The 27,445-nt window shown below is 34.0% G+C and overlaps 4 protein-coding genes across 7 annotated transcripts; 2 read left to right on the top strand and 2 right to left on the bottom strand.

Annotated features, from left to right (window-relative positions):
* Positions 1-273: 273 nt before the first annotated feature.
* LOC108344618 (aspartyl protease APCB1) lies at positions 274-4,283 on the top strand. The gene is made up of 9 exons (XM_017583051.2): positions 274-977; positions 1,705-1,822; positions 2,066-2,295; positions 2,397-2,636; positions 2,830-2,980; positions 3,079-3,164; positions 3,311-3,425; positions 3,511-3,583; positions 3,973-4,283. Exons 1-9 carry the CDS (start codon positions 409-411, stop codon positions 4,104-4,106), a joined length of 1,716 nt encoding a protein of 571 aa, XP_017438540.1. The 5' UTR covers positions 274-408; the 3' UTR covers positions 4,107-4,283.
* A 153-nt stretch (positions 4,284-4,436) lies between these two features.
* On the top strand, positions 4,437-7,614 carry LOC108344615 (lysine-specific histone demethylase 1 homolog 1). The gene has a single exon (XM_017583045.2). It carries the CDS (start codon positions 5,001-5,003, stop codon positions 7,311-7,313), a length of 2,313 nt encoding a protein of 770 aa, XP_017438534.1. The 5' UTR covers positions 4,437-5,000; the 3' UTR covers positions 7,314-7,614.
* A 1,382-nt stretch (positions 7,615-8,996) lies between these two features.
* LOC108344617 (serine/threonine-protein phosphatase 2A 65 kDa regulatory subunit A beta isoform) lies at positions 8,997-17,765 on the bottom strand. 3 transcript variants are annotated; one of them, XM_017583050.2, is made up of 14 exons: positions 17,607-17,765; positions 16,944-17,360; positions 16,397-16,643; positions 15,405-15,517; positions 14,353-14,432; positions 14,034-14,175; positions 13,872-13,952; positions 12,327-12,431; positions 12,034-12,216; positions 10,840-10,932; positions 10,074-10,213; positions 9,937-10,003; positions 9,273-9,410; positions 8,997-9,143 (listed from the first exon to the last, which is right to left on the bottom strand). In XM_017583050.2, the coding sequence occupies exons 2-13, from the start codon at positions 17,334-17,336 to the stop codon at positions 9,291-9,293; spliced, it is 1,764 nt and encodes a 587-aa protein (XP_017438539.1). In that variant the 5' UTR covers positions 17,337-17,360; positions 17,607-17,765; the 3' UTR covers positions 8,997-9,143; positions 9,273-9,290. The 3 variants fall into 3 exon arrangements, with proteins under 3 accessions (XP_017438539.1, XP_017438537.1, XP_017438538.1); XM_017583048.2 differs by having other exon boundaries at positions 8,997-9,410; XM_017583049.2 differs by lacking the exon at positions 17,607-17,765 and adding an exon at positions 17,463-17,590 and having other exon boundaries at positions 8,997-9,410.
* Positions 17,766-19,945: 2,180 nt separating this feature from the next.
* LOC108344616 (aluminum-activated malate transporter 9) lies at positions 19,946-26,187 on the bottom strand. 2 transcript variants are annotated; one of them, XM_052867215.1, is made up of 7 exons: positions 25,573-26,150; positions 23,792-23,929; positions 23,413-23,682; positions 23,171-23,307; positions 22,938-23,084; positions 21,865-21,909; positions 19,946-21,010 (listed from the first exon to the last, which is right to left on the bottom strand). In XM_052867215.1, exons 1-7 carry the CDS (start codon positions 25,973-25,975, stop codon positions 20,324-20,326), a joined length of 1,827 nt encoding a protein of 608 aa, XP_052723175.1. In that variant the 5' UTR covers positions 25,976-26,150; the 3' UTR covers positions 19,946-20,323. The 2 variants fall into 2 exon arrangements, with proteins under 2 accessions (XP_052723175.1, XP_017438535.1); XM_017583046.2 differs by lacking the exon at positions 21,865-21,909 and having other exon boundaries at positions 25,573-26,187.
* Between the last annotated feature and the right edge of the window lie 1,258 nt (positions 26,188-27,445).

The following is a 27,445-nucleotide window of genomic DNA, read 5'->3' as shown; positions in this document are numbered from 1 at the left end:
AATTGGACAGCTAAAATCGAATGTTGTAATGCTTCAGATTTAATTGATCCTAATTAAATAAGAAGGACTTTAACCACAACCAGACCTAGAAAAATATTTTCAAAGTGATAAAAATAAAACAAAACTGAGTAATACTTTGAACAAAAACAATAAAAAATTCTAAGACAACAATTACAGCAACATTTTTCTAAGGTGGTTATTTCTTGGTGCTTGGAAGGAACCTTCTTCTGAGTAAACAGAGTACTGAACACGTTTTCTGCTGCTAAGATAAGAGTAACTATGCATTGACCAAGTCCTGTCTGATATCATATGAGAGAGTAGACTAGAGACTGCTTGGTATAGCTACACACATTCTTCATTCATCTCTTCCCTCTCTCTTCATCTTCTTCTGCGGCTGCTGCTGCAGAGATGGAAGATGATCATTTTCCTCAGATCAAAGGTGTTGTTATAATCTCCCTTCCACCCCCAGATAACCCTTCTTTGGGCAAAACCATCACTGCTTTTACTTTCTCTGACCCTTCTTCTCTTCAACCCTCAATTCTTCAACAACCAGGCCAAAACCAAACAAACCTCAATGATCACAACAACACTGATCCTTCCCTTCACTCCAACCCGTCTAATACTCAGCTTAGTTTTTCACTCAGAGGACTCTTCCACTCCACCCCAGTGAAGCTTTTCTCCTTCTTTGGTGTTCTTCTCTTTGCTCTCTTTCTCTATGGTTCTGTTTCTTCAACCACCACTTTGGAACTGAGTGGCCCCAAGAATGATAGTGATGATGATGGCAAACCCGGATCATATTTGTTCCCTCTGTATCCTAAATTTGGTGCTTTGGGGCAGAAGAACATGAAGCTCCAACTGGGGAAGCTTGTTCATAAAGAAAAGATTTTGACACAAACAAAAAATAGGGTTGGTTCCGAGGTTGTGGCCGTTGACTCTTCTTCGGTTTTTCCTGTCAGTGGCAATGTTTTTCCGGACGGGTATGATCAAAATCGTTGCTTTTCCTGATTTCATTGTTGGGTTTACGAGGAACAACAAAAGTAAAATTGAAGAATTTAAAAGTTTCTTTTTTACCTAGTGATTTAATAATTAATATAGAAGCTCTGCTTCAGCTTTAATTGCAACTGCATCAGCAACACTGTTTCTGTAATTACACTACTACTGTTATGAAATTCAGAAAGAAAGAAAAATGGTTTTTAGCCATTAATTTCTTTAATACCCATTATTATAGTAGTACATTTCCTTTTGTCCTTTTGCACTTTCATTACCATCTGTATTCAGAATGCAAGAGCTTGTTAAAGGACGAGATGAAAAGAGAGGTATAGGTCAAATTCGGAGAGAAGAAATGTATTATTATGCGTTGTGTATGTGCATATTTGGTGAAAGGAAAATACGATGCTGGTGTAAAGATACATGTTATCAAATGTACATAGGGCAGATTGGATGCTTTTAGGTAGAAGAGATCAAATATAGATGTATATTTTTGTCATTGTTAAAATTGGTAGGGGTATAAGTGTTTGATATTTATCTGCCCTTTTGTCTTGTGGACCTTATATAATGGCACATCCGAGCTATTTCTATGCATTAATAATATTTAGTTAGCTTATAAAAAAGAATAGGGCAATTGTATGATAAGCAATAGGAACTACTGATTTTTGGTAACTCCTTCTCTGATGAGATGACTTAGCAACATGTTCTTCCTTGCAGATTGTATTTCACTATTTTACGTGTTGGAAATCCTCCAAGAAGTTATTTTCTTGATGTGGATACAGGGAGTGACTTAACCTGGATGCAGTGTGATGCTCCTTGCAGAAGTTGTGGAAAGGTATACTTTGTTATTAATCAAATATCAATACACCTCAGGTAGATGTGTGAAATATTTATATAGCACATGTTGCCATCTTTTATGTATGTTGTCAAAGTAAGCTGATAAGGTAGAAAATGTCTCTCAACAACAGGAACTATAGAGCATAGATATAACTTAAATAGTAGATGTTTATGAAATTTTGCCTTGGTGGATTTTTGCGATTGGAGAACTGTATTTACTTGAAGTATAAAATTAATTCAGGGAGCTCATGCCCTCTACAAGCCCACAAGATCCAATGTAGTATCAACCATGGACTCTCTCTGCTTGGATGTTCAGAAAAATCAGAAGAATGGACATCACGAAAGTTTTCAACAGTGTGACTATGAAATTGAATATGCAGATAGGAGTTTTTCCTTGGGAGTTCTTATTAGAGACGATCTTCATCTTGTATCTAAAAATGGATCCAAAATCAAGCTAAATTTTGTTTTTGGGTATGAATCTCTTCTTTTTTTTGCAGCTCTACCTTTTTCTTTTGGCAATAATGTATTGTAAGAAATTTATGATCCATTCAATGCTATACTTTTGTATTAAGGTGTGGATATGATCAAGAAGGCTTACTTTTGAACACATTGGCAAAGACAGATGGAATCATGGGACTGAGCAGGGCAAAAGTGAGCCTACCTAACCAGTTAGCAAGTAAAGGGCTTATTAAGAATGTGGTTGGTCATTGCTTGAGCAATGATGAAGTTGGTGGAGGTTACATGTTTTTGGGTGATGATTTCTTGCCATATTGGGGTATGACTTGGGTACCAATGGCCTATACCCTTACTACGTGAGTATGATTTCTTAATTAGGAATGTGATTATTCCCATTTAATTATGAAGTGAGTTTGATATTCTTTTGTGAAACTGTGTTTTCATTTGAAAATGTTTTTATGTATTGTGAAACTGTGTTTTTCCTGATGCTGAGTACTATTCTGATGTTTGTTCTGATTCTTCTCATGTGGAATGCACTCTAATCTATAGGGATTTATACCAAACTGAGATTTTTGGAATAAATTATGGAAATCGGCAACTCAGTTTTGATGGCCAAAGCAAAGTAGGAAAGGTGGTTTTTGACAGTGGCAGTTCTTATACATATTTCCCAAAAGAAGCATACTTGGATCTTGTTGCTTCTGTGAGTTTTTACATTTATCAATCTGCAACCATTTTGTACATTTTTCTTGAGTCTGTTCTTGAACACCACAAATTCATTATTTATACCTATCGGTGCAGCTTAATGAAGTTTCTGGCTTGAAACTCGTTCAAGATGATTCAGATACTACTTTACCCATTTGCTGGCAAGCAAATTTCCCAATCAAGTAAGATAAATTACTCAAGGTGCAATAATTTTTTGCATTTGTAATGTTGGTTTTATAATAACTAAAGTAACTTAATTTGTAAAGCAGTAATTACACAAGGTGAAATGACACTATTTTGTTCTAAAATCCATGTTACATGAATGCAGATCTGTCAAAGATGTCAAGGATTACTTCAAGACCTTATCTCTTCGGTTTGGAAACAAGTGGTGGATTTTGTCCACAATTTTTCAGATACCTCCAGAGGGTTACTTGATCATTAGTGTAATCATATATTTCTATTACAACTTTTGTTCCAACTGATTTTGTTACTGTCATTCATTCTAAAAAAACTACCTTTTTGCTGCAGAACAAAGGGAATGTGTGCTTGGGTATCCTTGATGGTAGTGATGTAAATGATGGATCCTCAATCATTCTTGGAGGTACTCTCATCCTTATGAAAACCTGAAAGCTTACAAATAATTTCTATTTTTTGTGTTCTTTTTACCTTATAGTGGTATAAGTGTCAATGATTGGATTGCAAATACAGGGTTATTTTCCTTCCTATGTAGATCCTTCACATATTCTTGGTTTGGATTCATACCAATGTTTTAGAAAACAGTAACTGATTTTTTCTGCAATTTCAAGTCTCTCTGCAACTGCACTGCAGGGATAGATGATAAATCCATCCTCATCCATTTCTGAAATTTTTGTATGATCATTTCTTGTTATCTCCAATTTATCTTACACTACTTCACTTAGCCTATGATGTTTGTATATTTGTGTTTAATGTGTTTGATGATGAATAACTCAACTGGGGTGTTTTTTGCAGACATTTCATTCAGAGGATACTTAGTTGTGTACGATAATGCAAAGCAGAAAATTGGTTGGAAGCGAGCAGACTGTGACATGTCAAGCAGAAGATTGAGAAAGAAAAACAGTTTTATCCCTGATACCATGCTATAATTTACTCTGAGGAAAACAATATAACTTGTATTATTTAGATCCTTTCATGCTAAAATCATAGATGGCATCCACGAATAAAACAGCCAATGTAGAGTTACACACAAAATATAGGAACTTAGAAGAGTAATGGATATAATAGGTTATTTTATACTCCAATCTCTATTTCACTATGAAAAATGTCACCACCAACACTTTCTCTTATTTTGGAAACCTTCAAAATTGGTGTTTTTGATGGTTTTGAGTGGATTTCATTTAATAATACTGTTTGAAAGGAAGTACTGGAGAAAGTGTACTTAGTTCTTTTATATAAACTATTATATCCTCTTTTTTTTCTAAATATAAGATTCATATAACTAATTTGTAAGATTTTTTTTTTCAAAACTCTTAAGTAATTGATGGATGGAGAGAGGACATTGATAGTGTAGTTTTAATTTTTAAATATTAAAGTCTATTTTTTAAAATTTTCATGGAAAAGAAGAAGAGACAATTTATAGTGTTTACTGTTTGTAAATCAAAATAATTTAAGATACTTTAATAGAAAAGTAATCAATACAAAGGATGATTAAAAATAGGGTCTTCTATAAAATTATAAGATTAATGAAAATATAAAACGGAATGAAAAATACTAAAAGTATATCAAAAACTTCTTAACTGAAATAATGTAAGCAGTTATAGTATAGACCAAAGTTAGACCAAAATTATAATTTAAAAAAATATAAAAATGGAAACTACAAAAAAGTAAGAGATATATAATTAATTATATAGTGTATATACGGGTCAGATACTAGAAGAAGGAAAATAATAAATAGTCTTCTTTATCCAAACCTGCCAAAAAAAATAATTTAAGAGCGAAAGATCAGACTGGCCATCACTCATCACCACCCACCACTAACAATGACGGAGCCGCCGCCGCCGCCGCCGCATCCTCCGGTACCGCCACCGTCACAAACCTTATCGCCGGAAAACGACGTCGCAATGTCTCCCCAAAACTCCTCCGAAGACCCAGACTCCTCCCTCCCCACCCAAATGACGCCCGAGCCCGCCGTTCCAGAATCCCCAGACTCCACCACGACCCGACAAGACCCGGTTCCACCGCCGCGAAAACGTCGCCGTCGCAAGAAGTTCTTCACGGAACTCAATGCTCCGTCCTCCACTCGCCGAAGCGACGTAGCCAAGGACTGCGACGTGGAAGCCCTAATAGCGATCTCGGTGGGGTTCCCCGTGGACTCGTTGACCGAGGAAGAGATCGAAGCGAACGTGGTTTCCACCGTCGGTGGCTCCGAGCAATCGAACTACATCGTCGTCCGAAACCACATATTGGCGCGGTGGCGGTCCAACGTTTCTGTCTGGTTAACCCACGACCGGGCCCTCCGGTCAATCCGGTCGGAGCACAAGGGTTTGGTTGAAACCGCGTACCGATTCCTCCTGGAGCACGGTTACATTAACTTCGGCCTTGCGCAGGAGATAAAAACCCTAAAGCTGAAACCTTTCGATGGGTCTGATCGAGGAACGGTGATTGTGATCGGTGCTGGGTTCGCGGGTTTGGTTGCAGCCAGACAGTTAGTGTTTATGGGGTTTAAAGTCGTGATTTTGGAGGGTAGGACCCGACCCGGCGGGAGGGTCAAGACGAAGAAGATGAGTGGTGATGGTGTTGAGGCTGCAGCAGATTTCGGTGGCAGTGTCCTCACTGGTATAAATGGGAACCCTCTTGGGGTACTTGCTAGGCAATTGGGTTTGCCATTGCATAAGGTTAGGGATATTTGTCCTCTGTATTTGCCTGATGGCAGGAGTGTTGACCCTGAAGTTGACTCCAGGGTTGAGGTTTCGTTTAACAAGTTGTTAGAGAGGGTTTGTAAGCTCAGACAGGCAATGATTGAGGAGGTGAAGTCGGTGGATGTGCCATTGGGGACGGCATTGGAGGCTTTCAGAAGGGTTTACAAGGTCGCTGAGGATAAGGAGGAGAGGATGCTGTTGAATTGGCACCTTGCAAATTTGGAGTACGCGAATGCAACTCTCATGTCCAATTTGTCGATGGCGTATTGGGATCAGGATGATCCCTATGAGATGGGGGGTGATCATTGCTTCATTCCAGGGGGAAATGAGACATTTGTTCGCGCATTGGCAGAGGATCTGCCGATTTTCTATGGGAGGACTGTGGAGTGTGTGAAGTATGGGAGTGATGGGGTGGCGGTTTCTGCTGGTGGGATGGAGTTCAGAGGGGATATGGTGCTTTGTACAGTGCCATTGGGGGTGCTTAAGAAGGGGGATATTGAGTTTGTGCCTGAACTTCCTCAGAGGAAGAAGGATGCTATTCGTAGGTTGGGGTTTGGGTTGTTGAACAAGGTTGCAATTTTGTTTCCATATAATTTCTGGGGCGGGGACATTGATACTTTTGGTCATTTGACTGAGGATTTGAGTATGAGGGGTGAGTTTTTTCTGTTCTATAGCTACTCCTCGGTGTCTGGGGGTCCGCTTCTGGTGGCTCTTGTTGCAGGGGAGGCTGCAATTAGGTTTGAGATGATGTCACCGGTGGAGTCTGTGAAAAGGGTGTTGGACATTCTGAAGGATATATTTAATCCAAAGGGGATTGTTGTTCCGGAACCTGTTCAGGCAGTGTGTACTCGGTGGGGGAAGGATCACTTTGCGTACGGATCTTACTCATATGTTGCTGTTGGGTCTTCAGGAGATGACTATGACATTCTTGCAGAGAGTGTTGGGAATGGAAGAGTGTTCTTTGCTGGAGAGGCAACTAGCAAGCAGTATCCTGCAACTATGCATGGAGCGTTTCTCAGTGGAATGAGAGAGGCTGCAAACATTTTGAGAGTGGCAAAGAGGAGGTCTTCTATACCTGACACATCAAAAAGTAACATCCAGGAGGATGATGATTTGCACAAACTGTTTTTGAAACCTGATATGGCATTTGGTAGCTTCTCTGCTTTGTATGATCCAAAACTGAATGATCTTGATTCCAGTTCGTTACTGAGGGTTAAGATTGGAGGTGCTGGCAATCTTTATCTCTATGCCTTGCTCTCAAAGAAGCGAATCATTGAGTTGAGTCAGGTGGAGGGGGATGAGAACAGGATGAGAATTTTAAACCGCAATTTCGGGGTGAGTTTGGTTGGGAGGAAGGGTTTAAGTGGTGCGGCTGAATCTCTTATTGGCAGCATAAAACTGTCTAGACACAACTTTGATGCACTGGAAAATTGACTTACGGCTGGGAAAGCAGATTCTTAATGGCATCATGGAGAATAGAACTTCCTTGATCCTGTTATATTATTAAACTTATACTCTTCAGAGATCTAATTAGATTCTGACCAATTTTCCACGTGTTACCTTTTTTTTAAGGATGTTTCACAATGAACAAAAACTGTTAGCAGTACTGTTTTCTCTTTATGATTTTGAATGTAAAAATGTTTAGGTCGAGTATGGTAGCTACTAAAACTCTTCAAGAACTAGTTCAAATAGTGAATTCCAGATTCAATGATACCCCAAAGGGAGGCTTAGATTTCTTCTTGGACCCTTCATTTATTTTGAAATGATTATTTTGTCCTTTATATTTTATAATAATTATAGTCTTTTAAATTTTTTTTCTCAGGAAGTTTTGAATTAAAAGTTTCATAAACTATTTCTACAATATTTAATCTAAAATTATAATTTCAAATTCTGAATTTGTTAATTTAAAATAATTGGTATCCCTTTTATCTTCTGATAAAAATTAGTTGACACTGAAAACTTGAGAAAAGAGAAATGAGATCTAACTGTCGTCTCCCAATGTACCGGAACAGCAGACATTAATTAGTATCGCTTTCAGTTATATGAGACACGTCAACAAATCAGCAATCAATCAAACTATATCTTACTATAGTTGTGCATGTGGGATGTCTCTAATTTTAAAATATACATTTCAATACATTCATAACTTTTTCTAATAATTACTCATTTTTCTGTGCTAAACAAATATCATTTTTTTTTATTTTTAATAAATTGAGATTACTTTTCTTGTTATACTTTAAAATATCATACTGACTAAGATTTAAATAAAAATTATATAAATAAAAAATAATTTTTAAAATAAAAAATGTTTTATAAATTAAATTAAAAATTATTTTGGATAAAAAAAATAAGAAAAATGAGTATATATTATTAAAAAAATACAAAACATAAATGTTTATTAAAAATACAAAAAATAAGTGTTGTTTATTAGAGTATGGGAAATGTTTGTATATTTAAAAGTTTGAAAAATAAATAAATATATTTTTGTTAAAGATATACCAAATAAATAATCATTTTAAAAACCGAGAATTGAATATTATTTGTGTAAGTAAATTTTTTCTTATATCTTGTATTCATATTAATTTTTCAAACTTGACAAAACCTTATTTAATTATTATCATGTTTAAGTTAACATTTTGATTACCATTTCATACTTGCATGAGTTTCTTTAATTTTTTTCATGTATCTTGTATTAATGTTATCTATGATGTAAATTTGAATTCCAAAATATAATTCAAAATGTATATCTACATTTAAAATATATTCTAAATTACACAATTAGAAAATACATTATAAATTATTAAAAATGATAAAAATTAATAATTTTAGATTTATGCACTCTAAAACACAATGTCTAATTTTCTTAATTTTCGAATAGGGTGATTTGCAAAACATGAATCACTCAATCCAAAAAAATTTAAACCACTGAATCTAAAATCTTTGTGCGGAATTATATATGAAAGAAAATGTGGAATTATAAGAAAAAACCTACTCAATTAAGAGTTTAAGTTTATATGGTTACCGAATAAATGTTTGTTTTACTTTGAAGTGTCTAATAATCCAAACCTAATTTCCCACTTTTTTTACATTAGCTGCTGATATTTTAGAATGGACATATTTTAAGCAGATAATGAATATATTCATTGTATTGGTAAATCAAAATTTCATACAAAATATGTTCACATTGGTAAATCATAATTAGTGGTCATCAAAACCGATCTCACCTCCGGACAATGTTTCTTCACTACAAAGAACCTGGTAATACTGATAAAATGAAAGCAAAGCAGGATCACCACAATGATATGTGATACAAAAGATTGGGCAAGTTGGCATGTTGCCAATTACACAAGAAAATGTAAATCTTATATAAAAGAAAAAGAAAGAAAAACTAACGACAACATGCAGACTGATCTAGCTAGACATCTTGACTTGATCACTAGATTGTAGTGCTTGAGAGGCGAAAAACCTAACATCAACATCTGGATCCTCACTCAGCTCAACCAGACAGGGACGGATGGTATTCTCAACGACCTTCATTATTCAAACGATAATTACGATCAGTAATTAAAGAGACGCTAAAAAAATCATGCATTGGGAGAGGGCAACCCAACAGTCTTCTATTAAACAGTAATGCATTTCATATCATTCCTCACTGTCACAAGCTTTATTGAAAAAAACAAACTATAGTCTATTGAGAACAATTGGGACAGAGATTTTCAAGTGATAACATTGCCATTTACCAGTACCAAACAGTCAGCTTAGCTTTCAACCAACTAGTTTTGTAATCCAAGCATTTTCCACAAATAATTAGTTTGAAATTCTTTTTATAGTGATAAAGTCAAGAAACAACCAATTCAAAGTAGCATAAAATAATTTACAACAAAAATTAATCTGGACCTCAATATTTCTGAACCAAATTAACAAATAATATGGCTCTCCTCGGATTAGTTTTCAAAATACTAGATTTTTTAGTTTAGAGATCCATACGGTATTGTAGTCCAAGTAACTATGTGATGGGGGCATGTTAAAGATGAAACCTTAAATGGAAGCTACTTACAGACTGATCAACAATTGGGATGAGGGACTGCAACACTTTGGCTACATTGAATTTGATATTAGGTACCCTGCAAGACATGCTATGAGTATTGGCTCAAAGGAAGATACACAAAAGAAGTAAGGACTCCACAATTTTACCTATCTTTTGATGCATTAATGACCAGAGGGAGCAGTTTTGAAGAAGTAATATCCGAGCCCAAAACAGGAGCCAGTAGAGAAATTGCTTGTAGGATCGTCATCCGATACAGATAGTGTGGATCAGTAACCATGTCCAAAACCTGCAAAGGATACAGTAGTTCATTAGATAATAGCATTCAGGACATATTTTTCTAATCCTTGAAGTACTAAGAAAAGTGTCTACTGCAACAAAATTTCCAGCACACATTCTACAAGTAGATAGAATAGAATCTTTCCCCAGTCACTACCGAACCCAATTCAAAATCTAGGGTTTCTTTAAATGATATAAACCTTGTTTTCCTTCTCCCAATGCCTTTAAAGAATGTAAGACTTCTCTTTTCTTTTCACTTTAACCTTTTAGCCCTGTGTAATTCCTTTTGCAGCTCGCAAACCCATTCCAATAGTTCGTTTCATTTCTTGATATCGTGTGCTTACTTTTTCATTATCATTATTTCTAAATCAATATTATCTTGTAATTTTTTGTTTTCTTATTAGTCTATAGTTGAATATGGGCTTTACGCTAAGATGTCAATACCAAGAAACCTATATTAATTTTAATTGATCTTTAAACAAATTTCATAACCTAAGCAAAATTGGCCGCAGATAGAATGTCAAGGTAAACATTAAGGATGTTCTATGATATCACTGGTGTAGGAATCCTTTTCTGTAGTTCAAGGTAAAATATACTGAAAATGTATATCAACAAACTAAGTGTCTGTTTTCAAACCTGGGGAATAATGTGTTGCATTGCCCAATCCGGTCCAAATTCTTCTGCTAAGCGTTTGATGTTATTTGCGGCCGCGTCACGGATTGAGTATACCTACAAATACATGAACATACATTAAAGAAAGTCAATATAACACAACGAATCTATAATAAAAAATACTAAAATAAGAAGCAGAAAAGAATTGAACACCCCTACCCCTAGTAAAAAGGAAAGAATGAATAGTTAGCTTCGTGACCAGAAGAGTTTTGAATATTTTTTATAACCGACCCGTTCAATGGAAGATTCAGTTTAAACCTTCCATCAAACATAAGACTTGTAATCTTTATATGAAACATTAAGTGGTATTTTCCTTTTGGGTCTTTCTACAGCCAATCCTAAACCACCATCAAATTGAAAATTAAACATTAAATAACTTACACTAACTTTTGCTTATTCTTTTCGCCTTCTAAAATTAAGATATGTAAGTAACACCAATTTCTCTTCTTTTTCCTTTTCATGCGAAAAGAAAAGGCCACGAAAATACATGTCAGATATAAGCACCATTAAAAAAAGCCAAGCACTGTAGTAGAGTTTGACCTGACTTGTTTATTTAAAAGTAACATATTAAAGCTAATAATGAGAGCTTTAAAATTATAGAAAAAATCACATTATTATTATTATTATCATCACCATCATTTTGATTATCATAAAAACTTCTTAGGAAAGACAGAAGGTACTACTACAAGAGGATAGGATATCCTGAAAAGCTAATCCAAAAAATAATCAAAAGGAAAACATAAAAATCAAGAACATGAAACATGTATCAATGCATGTCAATCTCTCTGAAGAACTATAAAATATAGTTCTCCTAGAAAGTCCTTAGACCACAAAGAAGTTAAGTGTACAACCTATCCCAAATCGTTTTGGCATTTCTTTCCAACCAAATATACCAAAAATGGAGCACATTGGGCAAACCCAATCTTCACCAACAGCGCAGTACAAATTCCCAAAGACATGTAATTCTATCATTTCTTTTAGCTTAAACATACAAAATATTGCATAAACTAAACATTTGTTTAAAAAACAATACACATATATATATGAAATTTATAATAACATTCGTAAAGCTCAAGACAAAATAACTTGTTTTCAATAAAATAGACATAAAAAGTAAGATTAGAACCAATTGAAAATAATTGCACTTGCTTCACATACCTTGTCCTTTAGCCATTGCATGCAAAGAGCACCGAGCTTATCATCAAAAAACCCAACACCCAATTGGCTTGCCAATAAGGGTATATATTCTATGATAGCAAGTCGAACTCTCCAGTGCCGATCCTCGGCAAGCTCCACAATAGCTGGCAACAGAGACTGAGATAACAAATCGATACCAATAACCTGCAATCCACGTGTAAAATTACAAGCTTCTAAGAGGTAGTATATGAAAAATAATAATTTTGAAACGTACATAGCCAATCTAAAAGAACGTTGAATTTTAAGCCACAAACCTGATTCACTTGATCAAGCTTGCTGATAATATTTAGTCTGACATCAGGAAATTCGTCTTTCAAAAGAGAAAGGAAAATAGGCAGGAGTTGCTCAATTGTTGCATCCTGCAACCACCACATAATTATTGGAAAAGCAAGAAGGCACCTAAGTTGAATTGCTTTTAGGTAGGAACAGTATCAAGAGTAAAGGAATAAAATCAAATATTTCTCCCAACAGAGCAGAGTATTAGAAAACAGAAACAAACGTGCTAGTATGAGGAGATGAAAAACAATAAAGTGGAGAAAATAGGCAGAGGTCCAAAAATAAAGTGGAGAAAATAGGTAAAGGTTTTAATTTCAGTTTTTCATATTTTGTACAGACCAGAATATTATTAACTAATTTTTTTTTTCTATAAGGGAATGGCCAAAGTTTGGAAAGCAAATAGACCAAATCCTGCCAAATGCATGTATTGTAGAGATACAATAGTATGCCTATTTCACCACATGAGGCATGATATGTTTATGGATAGTGATAAATATATAACCTGACGTTTAATGCCACTGCAAGTGCTAGGTGGAGGATCTAGAAAATTTAAAGTGTGAATGGGAACGAAACAATACATAGGCACAAAAACAATTTATTCTTAACATTAATATCAATAAAAAAAAAGTAATGATATTGTATAGAAATGTGATCGATCTATTAGTCAAGAAATAAAGAAATCAAGACCTGAATGAATTATCTGATTCGAAAGATAATTCTTGCCATTTTTTTATGAAAAGGGAATTAAGATAAAGAGAAAAGTATAAATAACAAACCATGATCTTAAACTAATTTGTACATTTAAAAAAGGATAGTTTCCCCCAAAAGAAAAATTCTAACTCAAAAATAACTATGCAAGAAAAAAGGTATATAAAATTGAGTTATCTGAGCAATAGCCCAAGTGATTGAGGTTAGATGGTGAATAGAGGCATAAATTTATCTCATGGTAATAACTCTAACATGTAAAATAATTTTATTTTTTCAAAATCTTTATTCAACTTATTGATTAGTGAAGGCAATTTAAATATATAGTAAACCACGAAATCATATTCTAATAGAATTTTAAGGTAGATATGGCAATTGCCCTTATAATAGGATAAAACATATCTGCCATGAGAAAAAAACATAACAAAACATTTTTAACTATTGATGCAAATGGGTAGGAATTTTGTAATTATGTAATGTATTGTATAAAAATGAAAATACCGTAATTAGGAATAACATGAGCAGTATAATTGTGTAGCCCTTACTCAATATGCCTTTGGCTCTAATTATAAATAAAAACCTCCATTGTATAATCAAGATACATGAATTCCTTCACATTACTTCTCGTTTTTCTCTCCCATAACAATTAAATACTTAAGTCACATTTGGAAAGAATTCCTTACATGCTAAACCATTTATTCATATAATAACCTAAGCCATGTGATTTTCTATCCCTTTTCAAACACCTCCGTAGACACATTTGTAAATGTCCTAATTTTATGTTTCTATAATTTAAGAGCTTAGAGAAAGCCTCATACCTTCCCCAACACTGGTGCCATTCCCATTATAACGGAAGCCAATGCAGAGCGAACATGTTGAGATGAATCGCTTGATAGCTCCTATATTAGGTAAACTTGATCGATGTAATTGAGGTATTATCATAAATTCTAAAACTGTAAGAGTCCAAGGTAACTGTATACCTTCACACAGGGTAGAATATGCTGAATGGCAAGTTCAGGACTTAGAATGCGCGAGAACTTAGTTACTTTCCCAGCAGCAGCAATACGTACTTCAGCTTCATTATCACGCAGCAGCCTAACATAGGCAGGAACCAATTCTGACCTACAAATGCATCACATTTATATAAGTCAACTTGAATCTAGGAAACAAATACATTTTAATTTTTTAAATAATGTCATAGATTATAAAGAAATAATGAAGCATGGTAGTTTTTTTACCAATGAAAAATGTTCAGTGATTAGTAACACGGACTTTCAGATAGAAGACATAAATGGTTACCTGGTGGGATCAGGACCAACAGCTTCACATAGCTCATATAGTTGATTTGCAACCATGTAACGAACACGCCATGACTTGTCCTGTATAAGAAGTAATTCAACTATGTAAATGTGACAAAAACAAACAAAAATTCACTTCAGAAAGTTGGAAACAACACAAGCCAGCAAAACCCAAATTAATTTTTTATTTAGTTTTTTGGCTTTTGATATTGAGAACACGAAAAAAGGTTCTTCAAAATGACAAAAAGGATGGGACTACTAAATATGAAAAGCATGCAGACAACTAACTAACAGTAAAACCATAAAAGAATCCAACTTCTAGAGACCTGCATCAGGATTAAACTAATTCAACTGTCAAATAACTCCTGATGCAATTCATTACTACTCACAAGTCAACAAACTAATGTCATGCGACTTCAATATGTGCTAATGCAGTGGTGTGGGGAATGTTATCACCCTAGCAGGTCCATTTCCAACTTTAATCTTTTAATTTGAATTAGTGTAAGATTATCATTCTTCCACCAACAAAGATCTAGGTACAGTGCATCATATTCATACAGGTTAGTTGTTCAATAAAATTTGTATTTACAGAAGTGTATGCTTCAAAAAGTAACAAATAAGCCACAATCATGCCCAAAACATGTAGCTATCAAGGGTAAATAAAGAATCCTTTCATATAATATTATTCAACAAAAACAAAATACTTTTCCCACACCATTGTGTTCTGTCCAAAATCGAGTCTTCATAGAAGTTAATTAGATCTAAATTCTTTTTAATGGTTTATAAAGTTTTCTCGTTCTTCCTCTAAGTTGTACTAATAGCCTGTCCTCCATTTAATCAACTCTATTTCTGCAGCTTCTATTGGTCTTCTTTCACATGATCATACTATCTTTGGTGCAATTCTACATTATTTTTTCTAAGAGCTGCTACCCTCGCTTTCTCTCTGTTAAGAGTAGAGTACTAAGCATATGTTTAGTATGCTCGAGCATGAGGGACAAAATGGCTATGGAAGATATATCTCTACATATATAGAATTGCTAATGGTCAACAAACCTGAGAAAAATTGACTATGACAGGAAGAATATGTGCCACACAATCCTGAGGCTCCAACAATTTTCCTAGAGCTGCACAACCCTCAACAGCAAGCAGCCGAACAGAATCTTGATCTGCAAGAACAAGGGTCAAGAAATCATTGGTTAATACACGCAACTCCATCCAACCAATCAACTTAAAAAATAGACTAAAATAGTTATTCCACAAATGACCATAATGGACTAAACCTGTATTTATTTCTCCCATTAGTCACTCTAATATACTGACAAACAAAAACTTCAGTATGCCAAGGTTCCTGATAATATTATAAGGAAGAATGATACAATTGTTCTATTCATGACTAGCAGTTATGTGAATCTCACTTGAACAGGTCCACCATCTGGCGTCTTCCTAATTAAAAATATTATCACTGTTCCTTTTATTGCAAAGATCAATAACAAAAGGCAATCAGTGAAAGTCTGCAAGTGTCTGCTGTTATTTATAAACTTTTAACATACATATTTCACCTTTTATACCAAGATTTTGGACTAAGAGGAAACTAAGATAAACAGAGATCAAATATGAACAGTTGAGAACCATTAGACTGTTACATAATATTTTTTGTATTCTAGGGTCTTTACTTTCATGAATACCTTTCAGATTAACATCACGCATGAAATAGTTGAAATTTCTCTAAGACTCCAAAAATACCTTAATCAGATGCAATCTTCTATTTTGTTTTCAGTTTCTTTCTTGTTAATCTTGTGAACTTAAATATATCTAATTCCCAATCTAGACAAGGTGATTATAGACAAACATAAATCCCTAGAAGAAACAGATAGCCTGAGTAATGTCATTCACAGCTAACTAACTACGTGGGTCCTCAACTCATCTAAGAAGAAAATTTTTTGAACTATATACAATTACAAACACTAAAACTGTTGCCTCTATCCTACTATTATATAACAGATTAATGATGAGATGCTGGAATTCGCCACATCATCTTCACATACCATCTTGTGTAAGATCCTCAAACACAGACATGATGTCTGATTTCAAGTGAGGAGCTTCAACGGTGGCAGCAAACTTTCCCAAGTTTGTAGCAGCAGATCTCCTAACCATCGGCATATCATCTTGACAGAGCTGGCCATATATGGCTCTCAGTTCAGTCTTCACCACCTCCGGCGCACTAGGGTAAGCAATATGGAACAAACCACAAGACGAAACTCGTGCTGTGAACCACTCGCCAGCAGCCAGCCTCTACAACAACCAAAATAACAAAAACAATGAATCCCACTCAAACCACAATCAGACTCATAATATAATCCTATTTAGATAAATTCCTCGTGAGCAAGTAAAATGAAATGAGGCCTAAGCTCAAATCAACGTATGCATTTAATTTTCAGAGAAATTATTTTCATTAACTTCTCCGAAACCTGAGGGGCATAATTTGATTTTATAGCTTATGGAAAACTCACTTCAAAGAACTTACAATGAAGTTTATACAAACAAAACCTAAAATGCTGAATAAAAACGCAGGCAACTATGTATATGTACTACCTTAACTAAAGGAATGAAGTGTTCAACCAAATCCTGCTCCTTCATCTGAGCCCCAATCCTACACAGCGACTCCACCGATTTGTCTCTGACGCAAGTTTCCTCAACGGTGCAGAGCGTCTCCAACGGAGGAAGAAGCACGTTGGCGTGTTCCACGCCTCCCACGTAGGGAATGAACACACCCAATTCTTCGGCCATTGCGAGAAGCACTTCATCGTCATCGTCGTTGTTCTCGCTGAGAAACGGAATCAGCTCCTTCCGCGTCCGCTCCTCGCCAAGCGCCCGCGCGATCGTGGAGAGCCGTCGGATCGAGTTCAGCCGCAGCTGAATATCCTCGTTCTTCAGCTCATCGATCAATACGGCAATCGGATACAGAGGCTGGTCCACCATCGCCATGTGGTTTCACCGGATCCTCAAAAACTGCAAGGATCGAAGATCAACGATTCACTTGATTTCAATTAAGCAAAAATTCAAAACACAAAACGACAAAAGGAAAGAGCGTGAGAGAAACAAGAAATCTACAATACACTTCTTGATCTAAAGCAATTGAGCCGTAGTTCGAAGAGAAATTGAAAAAAAAAACTGAGAAAAAAAAATGAATGAATGTGTTGCTGTGGCAGAGAGAGAAAGAGAGAGAAGGAAGAAAGAGAAGTGATGTTGTGACACCTGAAAGGAAATTTGTTGAAGGACGGAGAGGAATGGGAATGTAGCGCGGATCGGATCTGCCGTTTGGATTGGGAGAAATTTGGATTTATAATTTTCCCTGGAATTTCACCATTCTCGAGGGTGTAACTGCTTCTTCTCCTTGTATTGTTCATCATTGGCTGCAAATTTCTTCTTATAATTTTGAAAAAAAAAAAATATTATAAAAGATTGTAGCGTAAATATGATTTCTTCTTTAGAATAATTGAAATCAAACTACAAATAATATGCACTGTCAATTAATTCTTCTATTGTAAAAAAAAAAAAGTTTTTAAATTTTTAAATTGTTTCCTTTTTAAATTTATTTTTTGTAATGATATTCCTCGGTTGGATTGTAAAGACAAAGTAAGCCATACGTTGAAAAGAATTATAATATATATTATTATAGTTGTAGCAAATTTTTACTCTATTGTTATTGTGAGTGACGGAAAAGAATGAAAATTTAGAATAATTTACGACTAATAATTACAAATGGAGAGTATTTTAATCCAAGTATTTTTTATTTCTATTTCTATGTTAGGGAATAATATTTTGAACTGAAGTAATAGTTGTTTGAGCTTAACTTTTATGTATTGGGTAAAAAAGAGAATTTTCATATTGATAATAATTATAGAAGTTAACATTTTCATATGATAATTTTTGTTGTTTGCATGAGTATTTTTATGCTTGTGTTATTTAGAATTAATTTGCTTAAGATTAAAAAATTAAATAAAACAATTTAGTGATTATTTTATCTGAAAAGTATAATTTGAAAATTTTAAATAAATATTTGGTTTAATGTGTTTAAATATGAGAACAAAGTAACAATTTTATCATATCAACAATTACATAACGCGAAAAATTTAACCACATCGAAAGCAAGAGTTTGTATATTCATAACCATATCAAAATAAAACATTTTATATTCATAATGACGATATAACATATTATACATTTGTTAAATAATCTTTATATATATATATATATATATATATATATATATATAAATTATGTCAAATTGTGTTATTAGAAACATTTTTATGTCTATTTATGATTTTGATTTAACCAATGACATCAAATACTTATGAGTAATCACATTAAAAATAAAAATTTATTTAATTCAAATATTACGTAAGTTAATTATTTATTTTTAACAATGTTTATAAAGCTTTAGTTAATTTCATCTGTAATGCTGTTATAAATGAGATGAGATCTTGCAATAAAATAAATCGAAAGAATTGGTAGATTATCCGATTGGAAAAAAATTATTAGAATGTCGATAGGGGTATGTAATATAATACACATGGTAGAGTTGAGACATGCAAAGATAGATCAGTAACATAGGAATATACACAATTAGTAACATAGGAATATACACAACCATTTGAAATAAATTACACTAAAATATTTGTTCTCATATCCAAAATTAGCACATTTTGAGTATTGTTATCTCTAGTTTTAATTTATCCTTTCAACGATTTAATAAAAAAAAATGTCTTCTTATATTGATAATTGTCTAAAGAAGTTTATATGAAATAATTAGAAACATTTGAGATTTTGAATACACAAGACAAAAAAAGGTATACAAGTTGAATAAATCAATATGTTGACTAAAACAACCAAGTCAATGATGGTTTTTGAATGTCAACATAGCAACTAAAATCATACATTACTTCTTATGATATATGTTGATTATATGATACTTATGAGAGATGATTTAGAAGAATACAAAACATTGAAATAGTACAAGAAATTTAAGACATGATCTTAAGTCATTGAAACAGAGATCTCAAAATCAAACTTTAACCAATAAAAAAATATATCAAAGACTTGTAATGTATTTCTTCCACACTAAATCAAATTTAACTTATGCTCTTAGTGTAAATAGCTAAACACATGAATGCTTTCTAAAATACTTCGGGAAAAGGAACTTTGTTAAAACCACCAACTATAGAGGTAACATCATAACATTAAAAGAAACAAAAGGTTGTAACTATATACATTACATATAAATACTAAAAAGAATGGTCTATGAAGGTTTCTTACCGATTCAAAATCCAGTTAGGTACAATTTCTCGTTCAATTGTATTGTGATAATAATAGTTGCAAGATGTTTAGTGTCCTGTTCAGGATGACCTTAATAAAGGTTGATAATTTTTTTCATAAAAAAAAAAAGCTTGATATATTATTACGACAAGTCACATTATTGGAGATTATTAAATAAGTTAAGAATATATAACATTCATTTTCCACCTCAAGAGCAAGTTTTATATAAATATCTTTGATTACATAAAATGTGAATTTATATAGCAATAAAAAAAATAATAATGAAAATTTCCTTAATTTAGTGTGATTTATAAACTTTCTTCTTTAACTACTGAGTAGTAAGAGTAAAATCCTAAAACGACAAACGTGTCTATATATACAAAAAAAATACATAAATTAAAATCACATGATGAATTATTTTTTGTTTTTATCATACAAAATTATATAAATAAAAATCATAGAGGAAATCCTATTACCTTAGTAATAGCACTCAGCGGTTGATTTAGGTGAGTTGTTCTGGGCTTACGAAGTCAATAAAGAATGATGGCTTTGAGGATGAGTTCAGTTGATCTCGAGGAGAAAAAAAAGGTACACACTATGATTTTGGGATTTCAGCATTTAATTCAGATTAGTCAATGCTGCCATTTCTCAAATTCTCAATCCTTGACCGTCAAAACATTACACAACCGGTTCCAAAACCCTCCAGTTGTTGTTGGTGCTTGCTCAAGAGGGTCCTTAAATTTTGCTCTCTCGCCTAACTCTTCGAAAGAATCTACAAGGTTCTGGAGCCTTGCCACAAACTCGATCAGAAGGGATGTAAAAGTGGCTAGAGACAAAGAACTAGCACTTTCATACGTTTTAGATTCTTCCTCTTTTGTCACTGCATCTGCTGTGAAGGAAATATGAGCAGGCCAAGATATCTGTTTCCTGAACATGTTTTCATCACCAACACCTACAGGCACTGCAGGTTTCTTCTCAGGAGCTGCTTGTTCTCCCCAACCTTTTGGAACTTTGACAGCTCTGAGATCAAGCACAGCTTCACTTAGAGACTTGTACTCCAAAAAGTGTCTTTCTTCATCCACGTTCAAGAGATCTTGAGGATCACCCTCCCCTCTTGGCCGGTTTCCGATTTCCCAGCTCTCTGAATTCACAAGGAGGAAGGACTTTTTGTCAATTTTCTGCTGCAATTCTTCTGCTGCCTCGTGTACTTCGTAAAGAATGTCTTCCTCGCCTAGTTTCTCCATTTTTTTTACTTTGTTTCCGAGATCCCTTAGAATTTTTGCCCCTTCAGAACCCACCTTCTGAAGCTCCCTTCTAAAGACTTGTCTCTTCTCTGGTGGTGCCTGTTTATTTACAAGGGAGGCTAAGTACACGTGTTTTTGCATAAATCATAAAAAAAAAAACGTTTGGAATAAGAATTAAAATTTCCCAACTATTTAACTTTAAATTATCCGAAATTTTGAAGTATGCTCTGTCAGGAGAAAGAACACAAGAAAAGTAATGTAAAAATTCATTGAAATCATGAGCAACTATCACTTAAATTATAAAAGTGTCATTGTACCTCCCAAAAGTTACTAAAATGGCAGTCATTTTAGTCCCTAATGTTGTCAAACATCAATCGTTCTAATCTTTGAAATTAAAAAAATAACAACCAAAAATATTAATGGCTGGTATAAGGACTGAAATTAGATTTTTTATAATTTCAGGCACTAAATTAACTAGTAATTGTAATATCAGGGAGTAACTCGGTGCCTTACTCCAAAAATACATAGTAAAAAATATTTTAATAGATATCTGAAGTGTGTTTTTAAGATTGGAAAGAGTAGAGAAAGAGAGAAGAAGAAAAGTTTCCCAAAATTTCTAAGAATTAATTACAAACCTAAAATATGAACTGTACAAATAGAAAAACAGTTAACAAAGATAGTTAACAATTCCTAACTGATTCCCAACTAACTCCTAACTAACTCCCTGATCTATAAAGTCTAAACCACATAATAACACCACTTATAGATGTTATGGATAAATTATTCCACCAAAGTTTCAAGCGTAAATCAACCACGCAGAGTCCTAGCAGTAAATTAGTTACTTCATATGATTAGGAACCATAAAAGCAATTGTAAAAGTAAATATTAGAAGAATTGGAACACATTATACCAATATACTGTTTTTGACAAGAAATAGAAAAGTGAAACAGTACTTTGGCCTCATAAAAACTTGAGTTCATGCAGTGACCATATTCAACCTACGAGAATGAGAAAAGACAGCACTGATTAGCATGTCAAATATGACGAGGTGAAAACAACCTCAAGTTTATCCGTTTTCATGTCAAAAATAACAGAAAAGGATTTTTAAGCCAGAAACTATATACTGAGTCCCAGTATGTATCAGGTACCAGTAGTGACACATGGGGTATAGTTGGGTTAAAGTCAAGATCTGACTGCATCTCTCGTTCAGCCACTAAGAATACAAGATTTTCGGGCTGAAGGGGTTAATAGTGGATAATAAAAGTTAAGAGAAGCTGAAGTAATATTAGCTTTCTGAACTTGGGGATCAAAGTAATTGACAGTGGATTACAAAAAATGAAGCTAAATTCCAGTATGTGCGAGTAAAATTGATTTTTCCAGGTCTAAGGTTTACAATCAGTAGACATTTCTCTATAAACCCAAATGACTTAATTTAATAGTCGATCTCAGTTTGGGAAAAAAATACTTAGATGAAGTTTGTTAAGTGCTTTTGGTTTTGTTCTCTGGTCACAATTAAGGGTTCAGCTGAATAACCTATGCTGACCCATAGTGCAAATCTTTATATCAAAAGTACTTAAAGGAACTTCAAATACGTTTTGTTCTAATGAATCCTCATGTTCTGACCCCACACATTGCTAGCCTCAAAACACCAACAGTCGAACCTGGAGTAATTTTTTAATCCCTATTTAAATAAATTATCAATGATTTTTGTTGGAAGTCCACGTTGACTAGAGATAAGGTCAATTTAGAGTATATAAGTGGAAGCAAACTTCACCTTATAAACCGATTTTGTAGAGTTGAGTTAGACTTAAAGTCCACTTCTTAACATGGTATCAGAGCTAGGTTAGAGCCATGTTGAAAGTCTCACATCGACTAGAAATAAAGTGTATATAAGTGGGTGTAAACCTCGCCTTACAAACCTGTTTGTATATTGCAAAACCAAATCCTAAAAACCGTCCACCAAAAGTAAATACAAAAGATTCTAAAGACTTTTAAGTCTTTGGAACAGAAAAGTTTTAAGAAGTACCTGTATTTCAGAAAGTATACATCCATGCATAGCCATGACCATAAATGCACAATGCCTTAGAGCCCCACTTACTTTCACATAATTTTGCCATGGATATCTAAGCATTTTATATCTTCCATGAGGTGGCTCCCATACAGCAAAACCCATCTTCAATAAGAAATACGTACTAATGAGTCAAAAGGATAATCAATATTTTGCTGTGAAAAGTGAAACAAAACAAAAATAGATTATACCAATGAATCCTCTGTGCTTGTAGATTCAACAGCTGATCTATAGCCTTTGTAAACCACATCCTCAGCAGCTTGGTATGTAAGAATTTTAGAAGGCACTCTCTCGTATTCAACACAATTAAGATAGTTATTAACAACGCCTGAAAAAGAAGCTCAAAAACTTTATTCAACCCAAGAAATAAGATTATGAAGCCACACCAAAATATTAGTTGGTAGTCTATTACAATTCCAAAAACTAAGACAACCTTCCAATGATGCAGCAACGCCCACGAAATTTTTTGCCACAAGATTATGCAGATCCTCACCGGCCCATATTGGATATATGCATACATTTATCCCGAGTGCGACAGCAGCACCAAGTGCAATGAGCAAAAATCTATTTATAGCTGTTTGAACAAACTCTCCTGTTCGATACCCTGATACAATAATGTAGCAATAGGTGATCAAGAACACACGGAAACCATATTCATAAGCCTTCATTGTTGGATATTGTTTTGCATATGTGGCACAAAATCCTGCCAGTCATACATAATAACACTGTCAGAACAATGCATACTCAAAAAAAGAAAAAAAATTGATGAATCTTTATCAGCATAAGAAACAGATGTGATTCAAATTCCAGACCTACAGTGAAGATGCTAACAGTTATGATGAGCTCTTCCCATTTTCCAGCCAACTGTGATAAGATTCCCATTCCCAAAGCTAGACCTCCAGCTAACAAAGTCCCCAGTCCTCTGTTAAGTCCTTTGCTAAGAGTTGCCCCTGCAGGATTACATTGTCACAAATTATTGTTTATAACTGAAATTAGAATTTACGAATACATGTCTTACTTCAGCCAGTGATTTTTTATAAAAGTATTGAATTTAATAAAAGATGAAGTACATGAACACAGTTGAATTAAATAAGTAGAGGCCTTGGAACATGCAGCAGAAAAAAACTATAGCCTGTGATTTCGTTCGTTACAAGACAGAAGAAATCTATAAGGAGACAGTAAAATATATTTAATAAAGGAAACAATATTACTTTAAAAGCTCAAAATAATATTTAACAAAAAAATTGAGTTTTCCCGACCACTGCCCTGAACACACTGGTCAACAAGTACTTTTCCTTGGATTAGTATTAGTTTTCTAGACAAACTAACTAAATTAACAGAACCAACGTATCACTCTACCACGATAGAATATTTTAACTGAATTTCTTCTACCTACTCCCCAATGACCCAATCAAAATACAAAATTATATGTCTACTGAAAAGGTTTAAGGCCTTTATGCACAAAAACAGGCATATTCTTCGACAATTCCCCCTTGAGGAAGAGGAATTAAAACCCCCAAAACGAAAACGAAAATAAAAATAGGAAACAATTATCTTAATCCATAGCGGATACGAATGACAACAACTTGAGCACAGACAACACTTTATATTAATTAGGTCTTATAATTAAAAACAAAAAAGAAAGAGACATGAATTTGGTTGTCAATCGCATGTTCCAATTTTGCATGTTACTTTAGGTTTAAGTGATAAAAGGACTAAGTTCGAGCCAATTATACGAATCACGTGCAATTCTAGACACTAATAATAAATGTCTTTCTGGAAAGAAAAAAGTACAAGGAAAGAGGTATACTTGTTAAATGTTAAAAAATAAAGCTATGATTGTGATGAACAACATGCTTATATCTAATGATGAGAATTTAATTCAGGTACATAACACTATATGAGTTTTCTATACAGTTTTCTACACCGACCCTCAATTAGAAAACACACTCAGGGGCATCCAGTATATTTATGTATATAGTATTTATATATGTTATTCGACATTTTTTTTGCATAGATATATTCAACTTTAAATTAGCTATAATTTCAATATTTGCTAATCTCATCTTAGCAAGCTAAATTCCAAAATATTCTTTTAGAGTAAAAATTCCACGATAATTTAGGTGAGGAGATGTAATTTTTTCTTTTTATAGTTTCAATTTTTATTCTATATATGACCCACATTTGTCCTAAGGAGAAATACTCTTGGCTAAATCGCATACGACACTATAAATAATAGTGAATTCAACACTCAAACTACATAATAAATCCAAAAAGAAACTTAATCCAAAGAAACCCTACTACTTTCTATTTAAAAATTCAAATCCAAATTTTAATATAAAAAACAACAAATGAACCAATTCAGGTGGGGTCAACTAGATTCTTGACTTTAAGTAAGCATTAGGAATTAACTAAATAAGATTAACTAGTAGTATCAAAATTTAATTTACATCCTAAAACGTTAAATAGTGTGTTAATTTACAAAAAAATCATGATTCTGACAAAAAACTCTCTCCAGTAATATTTTTCAAGGATTTGAGAAAGATTGTTCTGAAGAATTTTGAAAAGGAGAGTAGATTGAAGGTTGAGATACCTATGCTGAATTCGAAGACCACAACGACAGTGAGAATAGCCCAAACAGAGTATCGACTAACGTCCTCAAAGGGCTTTTTGAGGAAAATCAGAAGAGAAAGGAGAATGAGAGCGAGTCCCATTTTTGCGGAGAATATGATCTTCCTGGGATCAGACATCCCCATCTCCCATGCTCGCGCCGTCACGCGCTTCGTGCTCTTCCACACGCCGATGATCCCGTCGGAGACAGCGCGGTATGAGCAGCATCGCCTCCGCGGCGAGTTGTCCTCCTCGTCGGACTCCGGCAGAGCGATCCCAATTTGGGAGTAACCTCCACCCTTCATGGAGAGCAGCCTCTCTTTCTTCTCGGCGAAGCTGTGACGGAAGGAGCCCAACTTGGGCACCCTCGCCGCCGAACTCATCATCGCCGCCAAAATCGGAGCAAACGAGAATCTGAGAAGTTTAACTAAACGCAGACGCGAGTTTGGAATTGCTAGAATGGTGGAATAGTGTTTCCGAAACGTGGCGGTGTAGGAATGCTATAGATGTTAAGTCGTGTTTGTTTGTGGTAACGAAGAGTCACTATGTACATAACGTGATTACACGACGAGGTGGGTCTCCCAACTGTATTAAGTAGGCTTATCGTATCCACATGTTAATTTCTTTTTAATAGCAGTTTTAAAAGTCTAGACATTAAATTTTAAAGTTGTTAAAATTGTATAAATTGAGTCCCTTCCGTTAAACAGACACTAATATAGTTAACTTCCAGCTCACGTGGTGAAAGAATCTGTATTTTTTCTTATCTCTTCTCTGTCTTTTTCCTGAAATATCCCAAGTTTTTTTTTATATCTTTATTAAATGTTTTTCTTGCAAAACCTACCTCCATTGTTAACTTAGAAAACACCTCCATGCTACTGCGCGCAAATAAGTTAATCACACACTTCATGCAAGTAAGCTAATCATCCAACACACTTCATGCAAATAAGCTAATCACCCAACACACATTTCATGGCAATAACAACAACAAAACTAATAAAACTGTGTTGAAATACTTCACGGCCACCCTTTAAGACTACTTTTATGCAAAATATTTCAGCATCACATAGAATAAGGTTGAAACCATCAAATGAATGTTGGCTCCATGTTGGTAAAATATACATTGGCATATTCACAAACACATAAAGTGCAGGTTATTTACCCCCACTTTGCCTCATTTGACTAGGTATCCAACACAACTAAACCATACAAGTTAGGGGCATTTCAGGAAAAGGCAGAGGAGAGAGAAGAAAAAATGTAGATTAATTTGCCACGTGAATTGGAAGTTAACGCCGTTACTGTCCATTTTAACGGAAGAGACTCAATTTATACAATTTTGACAACTTTGGAACCCTAATGTCTGCACTTTTAAAATCGAGTACTAAACAGAAATTCACCTCTTAACACAGAAATAAGTAAGCATTTAAGCCTATTATGTAATAATTATCTAAACTATTCTACTCTATCTCTAGGATAATGATATTTGACAACATTTTAACACTATTTATGTATTATTTTGTGATTGGTCTATATTAATATTTATGATTATTATTATTGATTGTGAAATAATTTTGTACCAATCACATAATAACACGTAGATGTTGTTAAAATATTGTGAAAGTATCATTATCCTTATCTTCAAATATATATATATATATATATATATATATATATATGAAGTGAATATGTTTTGTATATCCTATTCTATTATTTTTGTGATTATTTTTCCTCTTAATAACTTTGGAGCAAGCCACAAAAAGTTATTTTAAGTGAAACTTATTCTCGAAACAATTTTCATAATACTGGTATCTTTAAATTCATTTCATTTACATTTTTTAAATTACTCATACATTTTAATA

This window comes from Vigna angularis, chromosome 8 (assembly GCF_016808095.1).
Source record: "Vigna angularis cultivar LongXiaoDou No.4 chromosome 8, ASM1680809v1, whole genome shotgun sequence".
Taxonomy (NCBI): Eukaryota; Viridiplantae; Streptophyta; class Magnoliopsida; order Fabales; family Fabaceae; genus Vigna; species Vigna angularis.
Note: the sequence above shows the minus strand (reverse complement) of the source record. Positions and strands in the feature narration are given on the sequence as shown.

Bases quoted from the DNA above. Each gene is read 5' to 3' on its own strand.
- LOC108344615 (XM_017583045.2), top strand. From the start codon at position 5,001: ATGACGGAGCCGCCGCCGCCGCCGCCGCATCCTCCGGTACCGCCACCG.
- LOC108344617 (XM_017583048.2), bottom strand. From the start codon at position 17,336: ATGGCGATGGTGGACCAGCCTCTGTATCCGATTGCCGTATTGATCGAT. The intron at 16,644-16,943 runs GTAGTACATATA...TGGTTGTTGTAG, and splicing joins ACTTCATTCCTTTAGTTAAG to AGGCTGGCTGCTGGCGAGTG. The intron at 13,953-14,033 runs GTATACAGTTAC...TACCTAATATAG, and splicing joins ATATTCTACCCTGTGTGAAG to GAGCTATCAAGCGATTCATC.
- LOC108344618 (XM_017583051.2), top strand. From the start codon at position 409: ATGGAAGATGATCATTTTCCTCAGATCAAAGGTGTTGTTATAATCTCC. The intron at 1,823-2,065 runs GTATACTTTGTT...AAATTAATTCAG, and splicing joins CTTGCAGAAGTTGTGGAAAG to GGAGCTCATGCCCTCTACAA. The intron at 2,981-3,078 runs GTGAGTTTTTAC...CTATCGGTGCAG, and splicing joins ACTTGGATCTTGTTGCTTCT to CTTAATGAAGTTTCTGGCTT.
- LOC108344616 (XM_052867215.1), bottom strand. From the start codon at position 25,975: ATGATGAGTTCGGCGGCGAGGGTGCCCAAGTTGGGCTCCTTCCGTCAC. The intron at 21,910-22,937 runs GTACTTCTTAAA...TCATTCTCGTAG, and splicing joins GTATACTTTCTGAAATACAG to GTTGAATATGGTCACTGCAT. The intron at 21,011-21,864 runs GTACTGTTTCAC...GTAAATAAACAG, and splicing joins CAAGTTTTTATGAGGCCAAA to GCACCACCAGAGAAGAGACA.